Source organism: Chenopodium album, chromosome 16, assembly GCF_948465745.1.
Source record: "Chenopodium album chromosome 16, dcCheAlbu1.1, whole genome shotgun sequence".
In the NCBI taxonomy this organism is placed as follows: domain Eukaryota; kingdom Viridiplantae; phylum Streptophyta; class Magnoliopsida; order Caryophyllales; family Amaranthaceae; genus Chenopodium; species Chenopodium album.
The window spans coordinates 47,087,755-47,107,701 of record NC_137849.1 but is presented as its reverse complement, the minus strand read 5'-3'; the positions used below and the strand labels follow the sequence as shown (position 1 = coordinate 47,107,701).

The following is a 19,947-nucleotide window of genomic DNA, read 5'->3' as shown; positions in this document are numbered from 1 at the left end:
CTGTATTATGTATTGTATTGATCAATTCTTGGTGGTTTTTTTTTATTTATTTTTAATAATAGTGTTGTTTTTTCTATTAGGGATTAATTACTATTGTTAAAGAGCAAACAACTTCGACTCAACACCTACACCGTGAAATTATGAAATTACATAAACTGAATTTGACTTTACTTAGTTTTGATCACTTATCCGCCACTAAATTAAATATGTCTAATAATTATTAATTTCGCTTAATAAGCCTATTGATGCAATATGACTTACAAGCAAAATTTAATTAACTCAAAATCATTTACTCTAAATTAAAACTGATGACCTAATACCAAAATTCTACTTGAAATCGAGTAACTTGAATTTGATGTTGACTTAAGCAATCGACGTTTGATAATTATTTATCATTCTATCATAATAAGACTATAATTTGGGAATAGTTTTGGTAATTGAATCGAATATGATTCGACTCGAAATCAACCTAAACATCCAAATATGACTTAAACCTTGATTATTCAAACAAGTCGATTGTTAAGCCAAAAATCAAGAAAAACTACGAAGTAAGTGATGACTCAGAAGTTAAATTTGATTACTAACAAATATATGCTTACAAAGTATTTTCCTAAGTGCGTACTCCAAGATGAGATCGATGTAGAACATAATCCAAACTAGTTAATTACAATAAAGTGATGCATGCTAATTAAGCTAATACACATTACTCAATATCCGAGCACTAAATTTGTGACAATAGGAGGGCATAACAACTCGATTATTGGGAAGACACGGCGATTTGTCGCTGCCTTGGTGATTCACCGGAGTTATCGTTGCAACACCTTGACTAGCCGCGACACCTTTAGTAGAAGAAGCCGGTGTTGAAGACGTAGTGGTTTTGATCTGCTTCTTCTCGATGCTGCTTTCTGATTTCTTAGGATGAGAAACACAACTTAATGATGATGCCATTTTACTCATAATACTATGAATAATTTTGTTGAGTTTAGCCATTATAATTTCTGTACGTAAGAGCACCAAGAAAAAAAAAAAAGGATTAATGAAGAAGATTGAAGGAGTATTGTGTATGAAAATCTAGCGCAAATTAACTGCCCTATTTATAACACAAATTTGGACAACGCGTACGTAATTCTATGGAAAGTCGGTTGTTAGAGAAAAATTACTAAACCAATAAAATTCTACTACATGATTATAAAGGATATTTCAAAACCCGGTGGATCCGAGCTTTCAAAATCCGGTGGCAATTTCATGTATACCTCCTCACCGAGATCACCATGTAAGAAGGCATTGTACACATCCATTTGATGTAGCTCCTAATTTTTTACAGCCGCAATAGCTAGGACAGTGCGCACTGTTGTCAATTTTGCTACCGGAGCAAAGGTTTCTTCATAATCTACCCCTGCTTTCTGATGATTGCCAAACACTACCAAATGAGATTTGAGACGCTCTATGTCTCCATTTGACAAAAACTTGGTCTTGTAGACCCATTGACTGCCTAGAGTTCTTTTTCCTAGCGGAAGATATTCCAATGTACAAGTACCATTGTCTTCCAAAGCCCGAACTTCTTCCTGCATAGACTTGCGCCATCCATCAAAGTTCATCGCCTCTCAGAATGTTTTTGGATCTTTACTTTGAACAACTGCTGAAATAAATTTCCAATAATTCACAAAAAAATTATCACAATGTATATAGTGTGCTAGGGGATACGGAGTAACTGAAGACTGATTGGATGGCCAAGACGGACTTTTAGCAACAACCGTGTGTGTAACAAAATCACGGAGCAAAACAGAAGGATATTTTTCTCGAAAACCTCGACCCATGTCAACGTTGTGCTGCTGCTGTGACGAGGGAACAACAGTGCTGTGAGGGTGCTCGGATTGCTGCGGCTGGGCAGTGGCAGCAGCTTCACTATGCTGCTGTTCTGACTGCTGCTACTGTTGTCGGGTCTGCTGGGCAACAGCAGTGTGCTGCTGTGCTGGCTGCTGCTGTTGATTGGGCAGCAGCAGTGTCCTCCGCAGCCCCCCTGCGGGCAGCAGTATTTTGCCGCGGGGTGCCTGCAGAGTGGGCTGCCTCTCGCTGGTCTTGCGATTGATGCTCACTAGTTTCTCCCCCATTAATAATTTCAGTCACATTTCCAACATTATTTGCAATAAAATCATCATTACTCACTGCAAGTTCCGCAAAATCCACATGAACATCATCCTCCATATTATCACAAATATTCGGATCCAAATTAACATCTTTAGGGTAACCAAAAGGGAACACGTCTTCCACAAATTTTACATCACGAGAGAGAAAATATAATTGTGTGGCTTAGCCTTCTCATTGAACCTCATGAAATATATATAGAGTTACAACTTCTAACCCTTGAATAAAAGATAATCCTAGGCAAATACAAAGTTAACTAACATATACAAGATAATATTCTACCATATCAAATATTATCTCAATAACTCAACTCAAAATCAACCTAAAACGTCCAAACATGACTTGTTAAACCTTGATAATTCAAACAACTCAATTGTTAAGCCAAAGATCAAGAAAAACAAAAACCTCATGCATCCAAAAGTAAGTCAAAACTCAAAAGTTAGATTTGATTAATAACAAATATCTACTTACAAAATATTTTCCTAAGTACATACACCAACATAATGCTTAAGAGATCGAATTAGAACATTATTCAAACTAGTTAATTACACTTAATGACTTAAAGAAAGTCATGCTAAGCTAATACATATTAATCAATAGCCTAGCACTAAATTTGTGACAATAAGAGGGCATAGCTACTCGAGCAGGGACATTATTGGGAAGACACGAGTTGTCGCCGCCTTGGTGATTCGCCGGAGTAATTTTTACAACACCTTGATTAGCCGCGACACCTTTATTAGTAGAATAAGCCGGTGTTGAAGACGTAGTGTTTTTGATCTGCTTCTTGTTGATGTTGCTTCTTGATTTCTTATTATTAGAAACACGACTTAATGATGCCATTTTGCTTATAATACTATGAAAATTTTTGTTGAGTTTAGCCATTATAATTTCTGTACGTAAGAGCACCAACAAAAAAAAGGGATTAACAAAGAACGAGTATTGTGTATGAAACTCTAGCGCTAATTTGGCCTATTTATACAAAAATTTGGACGAGTGGACTACGAGTAATTTTATGGAAAGTCGGTTGCTAGAGATAAATTACTAAACCAATAAAATTCTACTCCATGATTTCCTATATAAAGGATATTTTTTAAGATAATAAAGATTAGTTTCCTATTTTATAAAAGTTGTCAAATTGTTCTAAGTCGTATTATCTTGGTAGGTAAGATTAGTACTCTGTAATAAATTTCCATAAATAAATTACGAGTAATTTTATTTTTTTTCTTTGGTGCAAAGAAAGCCATACAAGATAACAAATTAATGTAGGCAAAATTCGATTTTATATTTTAGATATTATTACTAAGATAGTACTCGTATGTAGTAATATTTATTATTACTTTTACAAAATAATCATATTATGAGTAATATTTTTAAGAGATAGTACAGTACATACAAATTCCACATGTCAATAGAAAAAATAATATTTTTTTTTAATTTTGATTAAGTTTAATTTAGAAAAAAATAAGTTTATACAAATAATGAATAAGTTATATAGAGCACCCAATTAGCCCGTGGAGGTCAATTAAATGTGGCAATCCAGGAGATATATGATAGGATGCGAATATGGGATATATCAATCAATCAATAATCAATCAATAACTATATAATAAAAGACACATAGTAATGACACGTGTCAAATTCTGGTGTATCCATAAAAAAAACATTTAGGTATGTCATAATAATAATAATTGGGAAAATTTGTTGAAAACCATCTTATAAAAACCAAGTTTTGTTAAAACCATCTTATAAATTTTTTTTTTTGTCAAAGCACACCTGTTTTAAAATTTTTTTTGTTGAAATCCCACCACTTTTCGGATTTCGACTATCAATTGACATTTCCGGCGTTGATTAGCATATGCACCTCACGTGACCTACTTAACCCCACTTTTCTATTATTTTCCCCCCTTTTCCCTTCATTCATTCTCCCTTCGTCACTTACATTTCCGTGCAATTATATAAAAGGCTATAAAAACCAAAGTATGATGAAGAGGGGAATGAATGGAGGGAAAGGGGGGAAAAATAAAAGAAAAGTAGAGTTATGTGGGTCACGTGAGGTGCACATGTTAGTCAATGCCGGAAATGTAAGTAATTAGTCGGAACCCGAAGAAATGGTGGGACTTAACAAAAAAAATTTTAAAACAGGTGTGCCTTGACAAATTTTTTTTAAAACAGGTGTGTTTTGACAAAAAAAAATTTATAAGATGGTTTTCAACAAAATTTGATTTTTATAAGATGGTTTTTAACAAATTTTCATAATAATTGTCATAGTTACGCGTATAAAACGCAAAATTCATCTTTTGTTTTAAGTAAAATAAGTAATGATCTTTTGCGTTCTAAAATGTATATGCCACTATCTAAGGTATGTCGTATGTGTTTCGGCAACATATAATTATTTAAAAAAAAGTCTTTGAAGTTACTTTTTTTTAAGAATATAGTCTTCATTTACTTGACAAGAAGTACTAAATTAGGAAAAAAAAAAATCTTATTTGTATCATCTTTTTCTATTATTTACGTAGTATTTTTTTTGAGAAAACTTCTTCTACTATATATTTACGATAGATTAAAAGGATTGTAATTCCTATAACAACTAAGGATTTAAAGACACATGAGATAAATGCTATAGAGTACTTTTTTTTTTTTTTTTTTTTTTAATTTTTAAATTTGAATTATGCTATTGTAGTGACTAACCTTTTTAAACAACTTTTAATTCTTTTCTTTTTAATTAAATATAGTGCAAAATTAATAATGAATATTAAAATATACTAACCTAGTTATAGTAATTGGAAGACAAATTAATGTGGCTATGAAATTTAATTAACTATAAGTGTGGATTTTTACAATACGTACAAAAAGGTTAAAGATTGAGAAGTGTTTATATATTATTTTGAGTAATTTATCGTTCTCTTAACCTACAATCTACATATTTTTAAATATTGTATTTTTTTTAATAATATTGTGATATAGCACAACTAATAATGTTAGAGCACAGTGCACAAGTCAGTAGACAGCTCAGCTTACAGAGCTCAAGTCAGCAGCCAGCTCAGCTTAATAGAATTACAGCAGCAACAAACTTCCATCTCAGTTTTTAGTTTGTTAGAGCATTAGAAAAGTTGTTACAATCTGTAACTAACTATTGTATAAATGTTGTTAGCGTCGATCAATTTGGGGAAAAATATACAGAAGAAATCTAGTGAGAGAAAAACTAAGAGAGGGAAAGAGAGAGAGATTTTTTTATTATCTGTAATAATGAAAAATTACAGTAGGAGGAGTATTTATATCTCATTAATACAAGCAACAGAAAAATAATTAGCTAGGCCCACTGTAACTAATTCCTGCCAGCTGTGCTTGCTGACGTGGCAACGCACTAACATCTTCACTATTCTTCACACCCCCCCGCAAGCTGGAAGCTGATTGAAGCATTCCCAGCTTGGACAAAAGCTCATTAAATTGAGCAGAAGGAAGGACCTTAGTAAACAAATCAGCTAGCTGAACTTTGGTAGGCAAATAGCACAACTGAATCAGACCTTCCATTACTTTATCTCTTGTAAAGTGGCAGTCGATTTCAATATGTTTGGTTCTGTCATGAAAGACAGGATTCTTAGCAATATAAATTGCTGACTGATTATCACAGTGCAATGTGACAGGCCTTAAACCTTGAACACCCAGCTCCTCAAGGATCCTGACTAACCAAGTAATTTCAGAGGCTGCATGTGACATAGCCCTGTACTCTGCCTCAGAAGAACTTTTAGACACAATAGGCTGTTTCTTTGACTTCCATGAGATTGGAGAATTACCAAACATCATCAAGTAACCAGTAATGGACCTCCTTGAATCTGCACAAGCTCCCCAATCTGAATCTGAAAAAGCTTGTAACTTAAGCTCATTAGAACCTCTTAACAGCAAACCTTGACCTTCTGTCCCAGCTAAATATCTCAGAGTATGATGTAATGCAGCAACATGAGAAGTCCTTGGATCATGCAAAAACTGACGAAGAGCCTGGACAGTGAAAGACAGATCAGGCCTAGTGTTGGTTAAAAAATTCAATTTACCAACTAGGCATCTGTAGTAAGCAGGATCAGGAATAGGATCTCCATCTAAAGCTGTCAATTTCAGATTTAAAGGTAAAGGAGTAACAACAACTTTAGACAAATCCATATCAGAATGCTGTAACAATTCCTTTGTAAACTTCTTCTGAGTCATAATAAAACCTTCTGCAGATCTTGATACTTCAATACCTAAGAAGTAATTGACTTCCCCTAGATCCTTTATGCTGAAAACATTGTGAAGGTGAGCTTTGAGGTCTTGAATACCTTTCTCATCTGATCCTGTGACCAGAATATCATCTACATAGACAGCCACCAAAGTCAAACTATCTGCTGTTCTTCTGATGAAAAGGGAGTAATCATTTTTTGATTGAACAAAACCCTGAAATTGCAACTCATGAACCAATTTAGCAAACCATTGTCTGGATGCTTGCTTCAGACCATATAAAGACTTCTTAAGCTTACAGACATAGCCCTTAGGAACATCCAAACCCTCAGGAGCCTTCATATAAACTTCCTCAAAGAGATCTCCATGTAAAAATGCATTGTTTATGTCTAATTGGAACACTTTCCAATCCTTAGAAGCAGCTAGAGAGAGTAAACACCTAACAGTTGCCATCTTAACAACTGGAGAGAAGGTTTCTAGGTAGTCAATACCATATTTCTGTGTAAATCCTTTAGCTACAAGTCTGGCTTTAAACCTTTCTATACTGCCATCTGCCTTTCTCTTGATTTTGAACACCCATTTGCACCCTATTGCTTTCTTTCCAGCAGGGAGAACAACAACATCCCAGGTATTATTGTCTTTCAAAGCTGTCAACTCTTTATCCATAGCCATGAGCCAATCTGAGGACTTTGAAGCTTCACTATAAGAAACTGGTTCTGTAAGATCATTGAAACTAGCCACCAAACTCTTATGTTCATCAGAAACATTCTGATAAGTCACCTTATTACACCAATGCTCAGTTGGTTTAGTAGCTGCCAGAGTACATACATAATTCTTGTGCCAAAATGGAGCTTTAACAGGTCTTGTAGACTTTCTTATGTCAACCAAAGGTTGAGTAATCTGAGAAGATTGTGAAGAAGTAGAAGATTGAGTATGATTTTGAGAAGAATGAGAATGTGTTTGGGAAGAATGAGAATGTGTTTGAGAAGAATCAGAAGAAATAGAATTAGCAGAATCTGATTGAAAAAGAAAAACATCAGGAATATTGTCTGATGTAATCTTGTCAGGAAGTGTTTCAGAAGGACGAAAAATGGGAAAAGAGGTAGATTTAGGAGAAGAAGAAGAAGGATTGATATGAAATGGGAAATGCTTTTCATAGAAAACCACATCTCTTGACACACCCACTGCTCTAGTAGACTGATTCATAACTTTATAGCCTTTTTGTGTGGTTGAATATCCCAAAAAAATATGTGTTTCTGCCCTACTGTCAAACTTACTCCTATTTTGCTTAGGAGTAGACACAAAACATAAACACCCAAACACTCTTAAGTGTGAAATATCAGGTTTTTTTATTATGTATCCTCTCAAACGGTGACACATTCCCCAAACATTGAAGAGGCATTCTATTAATAACATAGGCTGCACATAATACACATTCACCCCAAAACTGTGCAGGAACATTAGATTGAAAAAACAAAGCTCTAGCTGTCTCAAGTAAGTGTTTGTGTTTCCTCTCAACTACCCCATTTTGTTGTGGAGTATCAATACAGCTAGTTTGATGCAAAATACCTCTTTTTGAAAATAATTTTTTAGCATCTCCTTCACACAACTCAAGAGCATTGTCTGACCTCACACATTCAACTACAGATTTATACTGATTTTCTATGAAAGCAAAGAAAGATTCAAGAACAGGAACAAAATCAAATTTATATTTCAACAAGTGAACCCAGGTACATCTTGAGTAATCATCAACAATGGTAAGGAAAATAGAACATTTATTGTAAGTTTGTATCCTATGTGGACCCCATAGATCTATATGTAACAACTGAAAGGGTCTAACTGTCTTTATTGAACTATCAGAAAAAGACAACCTATGTTGTTTAGCCATAGGACAAACTTGACAGAAAGAAGAGTCTATTTTATGGAGACTAGAATCAACTAGTTTAAGCTTGGAAAAAGGAATATGCCCCATCCTAAGATGTATGAGCTTGGCTTGATCATCTGCAGAGGAAGAATTGGAAGAAACTGCAGATGCAACACCCTCATTATTGAGTCTGGAAAGAAAAGATGATTGTTCTGTAGCTCTGGCAGGAGTGCAATAAAGGCCATTCTTCTTATCACCAAGATGCATTCTCATTGAATGATCCTGAACAAAGCATTTATCAGTTGTAAAAACCACTTCACAATTCAAATCTTCTCAAAGTTTAGGAACTGACACCAGATTAAACTTAAACTCTGGTACAAACAAAACTCCAATCAACTGTATCCCATTTAAGACAACTGTTCCTATATGTGTAACAACTACCTTGCTACCATCTGGAATTGTAATTTGATGATCACCAGGTGGAATATTATCATAAGAAGAGAAATATTTCAGATCACAAACAATGTGATCTGTTGCTCCACTGTCTATAACCCAATCAGAATGAAAGGCTGAAAACAAACAAATTTTACCTGCTATGAATGCAGTTGAGTTGTTGTCAACAGCATCACTTGCAGAACTTGAATTCTGTAACTCAGACTGAAGCCCTGACACTTTCTCCATCTCATTTAGAAACTGATTGTATTGTTCTCTTGTAAAAGAAGCTGTAACATGATCTGAATCTGGATTATCTTCAACTTGAGCAAAATTAGCAAACCTCTTCCCACTATTATTGTTTCCTCTGTTGTTGTTTCTGAAATCTTGAGGATATCCATGAACCTTAAAACATCTATCAATAGTGTGACCTCCAATCTTACAATGATCACAAAAGAACTGAGATCTTCTCTGCTCATAAGGATAACCTGTTCTTCCTCTACCCCTATCAGCATATCCTCCTCTTGCAAAATTATTAGAATTAGAACTTTGACCTCTAAACCTTTGCTCTCCATAACTTCTTCTATCAGCTGCAAAGGCATTAGAATCAGCAGAAACTTGCATACCAGTCACTACAGACTTGTGTCTTTCTTCTTGAATCAAAAGTCTATAAGCATGAGTAACAGCAACCAAAGGCTGCATTAACAGAATATTTCCTCTCACCATAGCAAACTGTTCATTCAACTTCATCAAGAATTGGATCAATCTTTGGTTATCCCTTTGTTTCACCAGCTTTTGTGTAAGATTACACACACAACCACTACAAGTACAAACTGGTAATGGATTAACTGCATCCAGTTCATCCCATAACATCTTCATCTTAGTAAAAAACTCAGCTACACTAGTTGTGCCTTGCTGCAAATCTGACAATTGTTGCTGTAATGCAAACAACTGTGGACCAGAAGATTGAGCATACCTCTCTTCTAAATTTTGCCATATTTCTCTAGCTGTAGCAAAATATAAAACACTCCTAGCCAAAACAGGTTCAAGAGCACTCAGGAATCCAGCTAATAACCAAGTCATTACACCTTTTCCAAGCAGCAAAAGTTGTATCATCTGAACTAGGTGAACTAATTGAACCATCAACAAAACCTAATTTGTTTTTGGCTGATAAACCAATCATCATAGACCTTTTCCAGTTACTAAAACCTGTTCCATCAAACTTAACAGGAATTGAAGCCATTTTAAGGCTATCATTCGGATGAATGTAGTATGGAGAAGTAGGATCTTGAGTAAGATCTTGAGTTTGTTCATTCACCATTTTTTTTTTGAAGCTACTGATTATCAATTCAATCGAAAGAGAAAAAATCGCAACAACAACTCGATTCGAAGCAACAGTACAAATGCGAAGAAATTTTCAAGAATCGCAACAATAATCCAATCCAGAAATCAGAAACAATCAATCTCAAACTTCAAACAACAATCTCCAATCAAGAATATTATCCAATAATCACCAGAAAAACTCCAAAAACAATCCAGAAACAATCAATCAAAAATTCGCAATCAATTAAACTCCAATCACCAAAACTTGGAACGAAAACAGAGGAACTTACAATCAACAAGCTGAATTCGCCATTAACGAACTATTTCGTAGCTCTGATACCATGTTAGCATCGATCAATTTGGGGAAAAATATACAGAAGAAATCTAGTGAGAGAAAAACTAAGAGAGGGAAAGAGAGAGAGATTTTTTTTATTATCTGTAATAATGAAAAATTACAGTAGGAGGAGTATTTATATCTCATTAATACAAGCAACAGAAAAATAATTAGCTAGGCCCACTGTAACTAATTCCTGCCAGCTGTGCTTGCTGACGTGGCAACGCACTAACATCTTCACTATTCTTCACAAATGTAAAACTCGTGCTGTATTCTTCTCATTCAATCAATAACAAACTTCTTTCTACTTTCTCAAGTTTCTTCTTCTCTCAATTTTCTCTCTATTTTCTGAAATATTTTTCTAGAATAAAGTTCAATTCATGAACTTCAACATGGTATTAGAGCCCAGGTTTGTTGGGCCGTTTATAACTGGGTATTTGTCAAGCCACTGGTTAAGGGGTCTCTATTGAATGTTCATTCCCAAAGAGGATTTATACTATACCTTCTGGTGTGCTCTAATTCTAAAGACACTCACAAGTGAGGGGGAATATTGAAATCCATTGGAGCCCACTTGTGAGTGTCCCACATTGGAGAAAGAGGGGAGATGATTCCATTTTATAAGGCAGAGGAGTACTTCCTACTATTGTCAATTGGTTTTAGTATGAGAAACACAACTCAATGATGCCATTTCTTAAATTGGTTTTGATCTTGAAAAGAGAAAATAGTTAAGAAATTAAGTATGAAACTCTAGAAAAACTTATGATTATAAAGCCAGCCTATTGCCCTATTTATATACAAATTAAGGACTCCAATTATCATTATTATATGGAAAGTCGGCTAGAGATTATCATATTAAAATTGTTTTAAAACATAATCAATCGTCAATCGTATTATCTTGGTAGATAAGTAAACATGGGCAACGGGCTGGGCCGTGCCGCCGCGGGCCATGCCGCGGTGGGGGGCGTGCTGTGCCGGCTCCGCGGCGGGCCGTGCCGTGCCTAATTTTGGCACACCCTAGCCCACGGCACGGCACGGCCCACGTGCCTGGCGGGCCGTGCCGTGCCGGGCCGCGGGCCAAACCGTGCCACTAAATTTTTTTATTTTTTTATTTTAATATATATATATATATATATATATATATATATATATATATATATATATATATATATATATATATATATATATATATATATAAATTGATTTATTGTGTTATAATAGTCAATTAAGTTTATTTATATAAAATTAATTAAATAAGTTAATATAAATAAATTTAATTAAATAAGTTAATATAAATAAACTTAATTAAATAAGTTTATATAAATAAACTTATTTATTTATTAATTAAATAATTTTATATAAATAAACTTAATTAATTAAGTTTTATTTGGGCACGGGCCGTGCCAGCGTGCCGACGACCGTGCCCGTGCTGAATTTTAATTTTTTGTTCACGGCACGGCCCACGGCCTACAAGTGGGCCGCCGTGCCAGTGGCCGTGCCGTGCCGGAGTCGTGCCGGGCCCGTGCCGGGCCCGTGCCGCCCGCGTGCCGGCACAGCCCGTGCCCATCTTTATAGATAAGACTAGTACGGAGTAATATTTTTTTAATTTATTTGTGTAAGAAAGTCATACATACAAGATAATAATGTAGGCAAAATTTAATTTTACATTTTAGATCTTATCCAAAATAATCATAATAAGTTACGAGTAAAATTTTTAAGAGATAGTAATTAATACAAATTTTACGGGTAAATATTGAAAATAATACTTTATATATTAGTTGTTAAACTAAGTCATATAGAGCACTCAATTCACGTGGAGCTCAATTATTAAACGTCAATATATGATGGGATTAGAGGTGATCAACAATTGTTCGGCCCACTGGCTCAACCGGAAAAAATACAAGTTTGAACAAAATCTAAAATGCATTTTTTTTGGTTTAAAAACCAAAAAAATCTGACATAATTTTACGGGGTTGGACACAAAATTTTATGTGTAAGCTCGGCCAGATTTTTATCACCTCGAGGTGGGATGGGATACATGCATTATAGTAATTGTAAAACAAAATAATGTGTGAAATTTAATTAACTAAAAGTATGTATTTAAGGTTAAAGGTTGTAACGTGTTAAATATTCTCTTGAAAAATTTATGCTCATAACGTTGAGATGGCCGAGTTGGTCTAAGGCGCCAGATTAAGGTTCTGGTCCGAAAGGGCGTGGGTTCAAATCCCACTCTCAACAATTTTTTTTTTTTTTTTTGGAGACAAATGATTTTTTTTCCACATTCCAAGTTAACATATTTTATCACAAGAATAAAATGAAAATGATAATTACACAAAACACTCGAGCAAAACGTGACGTCAAAACACCGTGCCACTTCATTGATTTGTATACCTTTAGTAGCAGTAATAAACTAATAATCAGTAAACAGTACAAGGGAAATTGATCACTATCGCCAATTTCGTAGGATACTCTTAATGAAATATACTCTCTAACAATGTTTGTCTTATGATCAAGTAGAAAACAGAACACAGGTATTAGTATTAGTATTAGCATCAGCCACCGTGCAATGTAGATATAAAGACTACCACGTCTTTCTCTTCAAGTGTAGTGTCAAGCTGACCGCTAAGCTCCCAGTCACAGTCGTTCACTAGAACAAGAACTCCGGGTCTCCTGCAGTTGAATGTTCTGACTTTATGAGACGTTAAATAGATGACAGTCAACAGAAATGTGCTACGAGATATTTTTAGCTATTGCCATAAGACTCATACTAGTAAAATTCACATGTAAGCAATGTAACAACAAATTATTAGTCTTGATTCACCGACTTTAGCCTCGGTACTCAACAGCAGAGGTGAACATGGACAAGGACAAGCTTTGGCCTGAAAAAGTTTAATCAGGGCCTGAAATTCTGGCCCATGCCCAAAGCCAGTAAAATCAGTGCAGGACAGATTAGGCCAAGCTAGCCAATGACTAATTTTGGCTGAAACTGATGATTCAGGTCAGGGCAGAAATTCTGCCAAAACCCATTCAATTAGGCCAGACCAATCAAATAGATCTTCTCATCAGAAAGTGGAATATAGCTAATGATACGACACGCTAATATGCTAAGTATAAAGTATGGAGTAATAACTACAGTTAAGAAAGGGAAAAGATTTCAGAGCTTACACAGTATCTCCTTTCATAAACATCTCAGGCCTCTCTTTTATAAGATTTGTTTTAACCCATGACAGCAATCTTTTCATGGTTAGCTGAAAATAACATGAAAACCAGGTCAATTGAAGCAAATCAAAACTTACACTAGCATTTGTAATCCTCATTCTCCCCGATTTCCTTTTCTTTTACAAAATACTTTTTGAAGATGGAAGGTGTCAATTAGAAACTCACTTTCTCTTCTCCATCTGATAGGTTGACATTGACATGGTGGACCTTTTTGGATTCACACAAAAGCTCTAGGCCCCCTCTTCACAGAAAGCCACCATTATGAGACCAAAGTTTAGAGATAATGCATAAAAGAAGACCACGGATAGTGTTCTATGCAGAAAATATCACATAAAGGAAAATATATTCTAGATATATTATAAGGAAGAAAAACAAAACATCAAGTGATTTGAGTCAAAAGACCCTTCGCAACACAACGGAGAAGTATATAAATCCACATCTGTAATTTGACTGATATCTCAAACAAGTTACTCAAAATTACAGAAAATGGTATAAACGAGTGAATGGCAACATAAAGCATCTATAAATAGGGATTAGACATCTCTAAACAAGAAAGCATCTTTCCAGCAGGCATAGCTTATTAAACGTCACAGCATTAATTTGACTGAAACATGAATATTAAACTGACCAAAAGTTAAGATAAAAATACCTGACTAGTAAGTACTTCACATTTGTTATGTCAAAAGTTAAAAGCTAATACAGCATAAACCTTGTAGCTAAGCCTAAAACTCTAAAAGACTAAAAGTACAGATCCTACATTCCAAGCAATTCACAAAGATTCAGTCCCTCACTCTGAAAATTTATAAGGCTGGAGATTCAATATCTCACTCTAGCCACACTTGAAAATGTAAAGGGTTGGTATGCCCCGGCAGCCACACTAATGCTCTGGCTGGAATCTTTCAGCTAAGGACGCCTTCAGTAAATTTAGACCTCCCTATATCAAAGTATATAGAACTGTCTCTTGCGAATACATCACATAACTCCAGCCAATCCATTTACTTTTCTCTACCCACTTTGCTAAGCATTAAAGAGACTCAATCAATCATGAAAGTGGTCGTTCAGATTGCACAGCAAGGTTTTGAATTTTGGATGCGATCGAAAACACATTATTGTGCCTGAAACCACTTTTATGGTAAATATGGATGGTTCGTGACTGTTGTGGCCTAACATCTAGGTCATGTTAAGGTCAAAAGGCTTTACAATGTGGCCGAGACTCTATACAATGCTCAGCGTGCACCACAGATGGAACATAGATTCACCTATACATCAAAATATCATATATGTACTTCTAATCAACTTCCATACAACTTATCTGATGTTTACATTCAAATATACCACGTGTAGAGCCATTCTCCACATCCTTGGGATTCTTGAGTACCTAACCTAGTGAACATATTCTTCACGTGAGATCTCACACTAATTTGGCTAATTGGATAAGGTATTAATCCTCAATTGCACTCCTATTCTAATGTTCTAGCCTTCCAGGAAAATAACCATGAACATAGGTATTGTTACAAAAGACGAAGCATTTTTCTACAACACTCGATCACTCCAAATATATGTTTATCGTCCCTTAAAGATTTCCCTAATTTTCTGTTTGGGTCATCACAAAAAGATTGCCCCCATTTCCAATTTAGATGGCATGGTCCCACAATTGTTCTCTTATTTATCATCCCCAAACAATTCTACCTTCCCACTCAATACAACTCTAAATAGAGTGAAAATTGGAGACAGGGCAATATTTAAAAAACAAATGAAGTAGCTATCTATTTCAAGCAGTTCCAATCATACAATCAACAAAAAGGGGTTCCCATTAATATATACTTGTATCTATTCATCGCCAATAACAACAAAGGTGCAAGCGCGAAGCTAACATTTATGAAGCAATCGGTTGCCAACAAACCTACAGCAAAGAATAAGCACTTCCAAAAATTGTTCATACCATTTCTATGATTCTGGCCCTAATCTAACCAATATAACCAATGCAATTCCTATATCACTATTCAAACATAAAAAAAATCGCATTTTTTGGGGAAGGGGAAGCAGACAAGAAACAATACAATCTGAGGAAGGACTAAACTTGACATCCATTAATCATAACATATAACCTTAATCTTCACAAATTCCTAAAATTTCAATAATCAAATTTCATATACCGTTATGCAAGAAAATCAATTCCATAACTCTCTATCACTTTTCATGATTCAATAATCACTAATTCTATTTAAGACTAAAGATTTTAGGGAAACATGAAAAATAAAATAATTAGCCATGAAAAAAAAAATTGAAAATAGAAATATAAATTGAAGATAGAGAAAATACCCAAATTCAAGAGTGAGTTGCATGATGAGTTGAGAAGAAAATGAAATGAAAGCTTGATACTTTTGCAGGGTTTTAGCGTTGGTCTTACCCTGCTACTAAACGACGTCGGTTTTGCACCAACCTAAATACTCATGTGCAAATAAAGAAAGACCAATATACCCCTGAAAGAGAATAATTAAACCAAAATTAAAAATAAAAAAAATTTAATTGTACAGTTGTAATAGAATTGGGAATTTGGAAGTATTGCAGATTTGCAATTGGAGGTAGATGACTCAGTGAGTTCGAGTTAGGGTTTCGTCTTCAATTTCTTACAAAATTAGTAATAATTTTTTTGGGGGGTCAATTAAATTGTAAGTTTTTGATAAAAATGGAGGCTTACAAGAATTGGGTTCGCCAAAACAAAGATTACGTCCATTCCTTGGAATCTCTTGCTAATGTAAGTGTTATTTTTGTAATTTTTATTGCTAAATTGTTGAATATTTTAACAATTAGAAACTTTTGGGATCATGGGTTTTGCAATTTTAGCAAAGTTTAGCTGAAAAGAATGATACTTTATGTGATTATGCTGCAGGATTGTGCATTAGTCTTTTATCTATGATTTTGTGATCTGTGATTGTAAATTCTCAGAAATTTGTTGGAGTATGTAATAGCTGTGTGAATTTTGATTGGGTTATGTAGTTTTATTAATGACTTGAGTATATTGTATTAAATTTGATGTGATTATTGAAGCTTTAGGATTTGGTAGGCTTGAGTTATACACTCAGAAGTGTTGGCAGGTGTGTTGGTGTTTGTGTGCGCGCTTGTGTAGGCGCTGTATTAGTGTATATCGATATTTTACTGTCTGTATGGAAGCTGTGTAGGAGTAACAAATACGAGTGGATTGTTCGAGTTTAGTTGATATTTAGATGAATAATTTGAGCCCTTTTTTCATCATCATCCGTGGATTGTTCGAGTTTAGTTGATATATAGATGAATAATTTTGATCCCTTGTTTCATCATCATCAGTGGATTGTTCGAATTTAGTTGATATTTAAATGGATTATAAGCCGGGGAATTCAGGTTAGAGATCAATTTTTTGCTATTGAGAGAGTTCTGCAGGAAAATTAAAATATATACTATCATATTTATATGCTGTATCATGTCTGTATGGCAGTCAAGGTCTTGTATTGACTTCCTGGAGCAGCATTGACAAACAATATGCTTTGTAGAATCAGTTATGCTGGTGGGACTTGTTGCATGCTCTGATATTCCAACCACTCTAATATCAGAAGTATAATGGTTATCGGTGTTCTGTTAGTCAAATTTACTTAGTTTAACGAAGTAATTTATATGTAAATTATCTCCTTATCCCCATATAAGACATTCACTCAGTGCAATATGTATCCAGTTCACAATTGTGTGTCACAAAATCTCTTAATTATCTTGGATCCCAAATATGTAGCTACAATCATGAGTATTACCCTTGCAGTCATTGCTCATTAACAATATGAATACTCCGTATAATGAAGAACTTTTTTTTTTTTCTTTGCCACTCGTTGCTTATTGCTTTTATAATGAAGAACATTTTTCCTTGTCCACTCATTGACTGACTGATGAAGAACTGAGTTTGTCTTGCATTTAGACACTATTTTCATCCGTCCTTATTTTTTTCCCTTAGAGATCAAGTACTAGTGATAATGAATACTGTGGTTTGTCTCTTGGTTTTTTGTGTTCTGATGTCTTTATTCTTCGTCTTTGTGTAGGGATTGACATGGCTTCTTCCTGAACGCTTTTCTGCTTCAGAAATTGGGCCAGAAGCAGGTTTTGTGAAACTTTGGTAACCTTTAAGTTCTTCTCACTAGCTTTTACCAATTGCTTTTGGTGCGGTTTTACGCTCCTCGATGCCTTTTGCTAGGATATATCAAGTGGTCTTCTAATGAGATAATGTTTGATGATTTGCATACAGTCACTTCGATATTGGGTATACTTACAGGCTTACAGCAATCAATGAACATATAATTGAGACAACACCAACACCAGCACAATGGCGAGTGCCCACATCATCATCATTTCCTTTTTCATTGTGTATATCTGCTTTGAAGGAAGCAGAGACATTGGTTGAAGTTGTGGCGCAACAGTTGTATGGAGATGACAAAAAGTGGAACTTTATCTTGATTACAGAGGCCTCTAAGTAAGTTTGTGTGCAGCTCTACATCTTCTGTACCTGCATATCCTATTGATTTTATACATGGCTAATATATTGTGTGCAACTTGCTTCAGGGCTTTGCTGAGATTAGCATTGTTTCGAGACAGTGGCTACAAGATGCTTTTACACGGTGGTGAAACACCAAACATTGATGATCCCCCAAATCCTCAAAATAATCCTGGAGATTTGGCAAAACCTGGTGGAGATCTGAGGCCTGCATACCTCAACAGTCAATACGTTCAAAATCCATGGAATCGTGAAGGGAAGGCACTTTCCGCGTTGAATAGGTTTGGAGAAAATGCTAGGATGGTTTATGATCCGATATGGCTTAGAAGGACCCAACAGCCAGGAGCAATCACAAGCACTCCAAGTATTTACTGATCTGGAACTTTAAGTTTGGTTCTTATCATTTCATAACTGAAAAATCGAACAGTTATTCAAGTGTTGTGTTTTTACAGATTTAGTGATTGAAAGGCGAACACTTACTTCGATATTGTCAGAGAAGGGTCTTCGTGGTGGCTTGTTTCTGATGGGGGAGACACTATTTATCTTGAGGCCTCTCATTTATGTATGGTTTATCAGAAAATACGGGATTCGTTCGTGGAAACCATGGCTCATTTCACTAGCCGTGGACCTGGTTAGTTCTAGCGTTAGCTCACTAGCAACAAAATCAAAAGAAGGGATAAATGCACAGAAAGAGACTAATCTTTCTGTAGCTGAGAAGGACGAGGTCATAATCTATTTTAACAACTTTTATACAATAAACATTAATTAACCAACCTCTTTGTTAAATAAGCATGAAGCTTAGTATTAAAATGTTGTGTGTTGGATTGCAGCTAAGGCGGCGGAAAGTATTGTGGGCGCTGTATATTATGAGAGATCCATTCTTTTGCACTTATACCAGGTTCGGCGTTTTAGTCATCTGTAATGTTCTTAAAATTTTCTGACAGTAAAAGATTATGTATCTGAGCAGTTTGTGCTTGTGTTATGCTTACAGACGAAGGCTTGAAAGTACCCAAAAGGTGTTGGAACCTATTCCTGTTGTTGGATTACTCACAGGTGTGATTTTATCTCAGTTTCTGTCTCCCTGTGAACTTAGTTTTATCACTTCTATTTATTCTGCTTCCCATAAAAATGACTTGCTTTTTCCTGCAATCCTAAGAACTTCGTGACATTGTTGAAGTTAGACGGATAACATAGGATAGAATAATCACTGTTGTGGACTTTTGCTGCTGTGAAAAAATTCTAATATGCGTTTTAATGATTTCTACTTGATGCAGAAAAACTAGTCGACCTGATCTTTGGAGCCCAGACACGGTATACTTACATGTCTGGATCATAGTGCTGAAGATTAAGCTGCTGTTTTGATGACAATCTTTGTATCAATTTTTTTTTTTTTTTTTTTTTTTTTTTTTTTTTTTTTTTTTTTTTTAAGAAAAATGGCATATAATAAATAATCAATCTTGTATGGTTTACCAATAATGAGTGCTAATTTATTGCCAATGAATTTTTATTTATTCTCTCACTTAAATAATACGATATCATTGACTCCATAAACATATATACTCCGTATTTTTATTTATTCTACCACTTTTCCGTTTTATTTTAGTTGACACATTTTTTTTAGGTGTGCTAACAATAATATCTTTAGTTATGTAAAAAAAATATATACTACAGTAATATATAAATTTTTGATATTTGGAAGGTAGACGTTGAGACAAATCAAATAAGACCTTAATTGACTATATTTTTTCTTAAGATTAAATTACAAAATAAAATCAAAGAAACTTACGTGAATAGTGGTAAAAGTCAAAACATGTAAACTAAATTAGACCGAATAATGCTTAATACTCCGTATAATTATTTTGCAAAAATAATTCTCACTTTTGAAATGATCAAAACATCTGAAAAGTAACA

The 19,947-nt window shown here is 34.7% G+C and overlaps 2 protein-coding genes, 1 non-coding gene and 1 pseudogene across 4 annotated transcripts; 2 read left to right on the top strand and 2 right to left on the bottom strand.

The window, feature by feature from the left end:
• Positions 1–7,693: 7,693 nt before the first annotated feature.
• LOC145584438 (uncharacterized) lies at positions 7,694–9,971 on the bottom strand. The gene is made up of 3 exons (XM_081641279.1): positions 9,739–9,971; positions 8,660–9,680; positions 7,694–8,500 (listed from the first exon to the last, which is right to left on the bottom strand). Exons 1-3 carry the CDS (start codon positions 9,969–9,971, stop codon positions 7,694–7,696), a joined length of 2,061 nt encoding a protein of 686 aa, XP_081497405.1.
• Positions 9,972–12,461: 2,490 nt separating this feature from the next.
• TRNAL-AAG (transfer RNA leucine (anticodon AAG)) lies at positions 12,462–12,542 on the top strand. The gene has a single exon. It is a non-coding gene; the product is annotated as a tRNA-Leu (tRNA).
• Positions 12,543–12,656: 114 nt separating this feature from the next.
• LOC145585678 (ubiquitin-related modifier 1 homolog 2) lies at positions 12,657–15,927 on the bottom strand. Its single transcript, XM_081642383.1, has 4 exons — positions 15,846–15,927; positions 13,689–13,764; positions 13,470–13,552; positions 12,657–12,974 (listed from the first exon to the last, which is right to left on the bottom strand). Exons 1-4 carry the CDS (start codon positions 15,866–15,868, stop codon positions 12,857–12,859), a joined length of 300 nt encoding a protein of 99 aa, XP_081498509.1. The 5' UTR covers positions 15,869–15,927; the 3' UTR covers positions 12,657–12,856.
• Positions 15,928–16,069: 142 nt separating this feature from the next.
• On the top strand, positions 16,070–19,633 carry LOC145585677 (peroxisome biogenesis protein 16-like; annotated as a pseudogene). Its single transcript, XR_014100704.1, has 8 exons — positions 16,070–16,281; positions 17,588–17,645; positions 17,791–18,015; positions 18,105–18,400; positions 18,489–18,760; positions 18,867–18,934; positions 19,028–19,089; positions 19,311–19,633. The product of XR_014100704.1 is annotated as a peroxisome biogenesis protein 16-like (transcript).
• The last annotated feature ends 314 nt before the right edge of the window (positions 19,634–19,947 follow it).

What these genes read in the sequence shown, in the direction of transcription:
- LOC145584438 (XM_081641279.1), bottom strand. Translation starts at nt 9,971, where the DNA reads ATGGTGAATGAACAAACTCAAGATCTTACTCAAGATCCTACTTCTCCA. An exon ending in ACTTTTGCTGCTTGGAAAAG is followed by an intron (nt 9,681 to 9,738) that starts GTGTAATGACTT and finishes TGTTTTGGCTAG; the next exon opens with GAGTGTTTTATATTTTGCTA. An exon ending in CAATTCCAGATGGTAGCAAG is followed by an intron (nt 8,501 to 8,659) that starts GTAGTTGTTACA and finishes TGCTTTGTTCAG; the next exon opens with GATCATTCAATGAGAATGCA.
- LOC145585678 (XM_081642383.1), bottom strand. Translation starts at nt 15,868, where the DNA reads ATGCAACTCACTCTTGAATTTGG. An exon ending in CAACTCACTCTTGAATTTGG is followed by an intron (nt 13,765 to 15,845) that starts GTATTTTCTCTA and finishes CTTTCTGTGAAG; the next exon opens with AGGGGGCCTAGAGCTTTTGT. An exon ending in TATCAGATGGAGAAGAGAAA is followed by an intron (nt 13,553 to 13,688) that starts GTGAGTTTCTAA and finishes TGTTATTTTCAG; the next exon opens with CTAACCATGAAAAGATTGCT.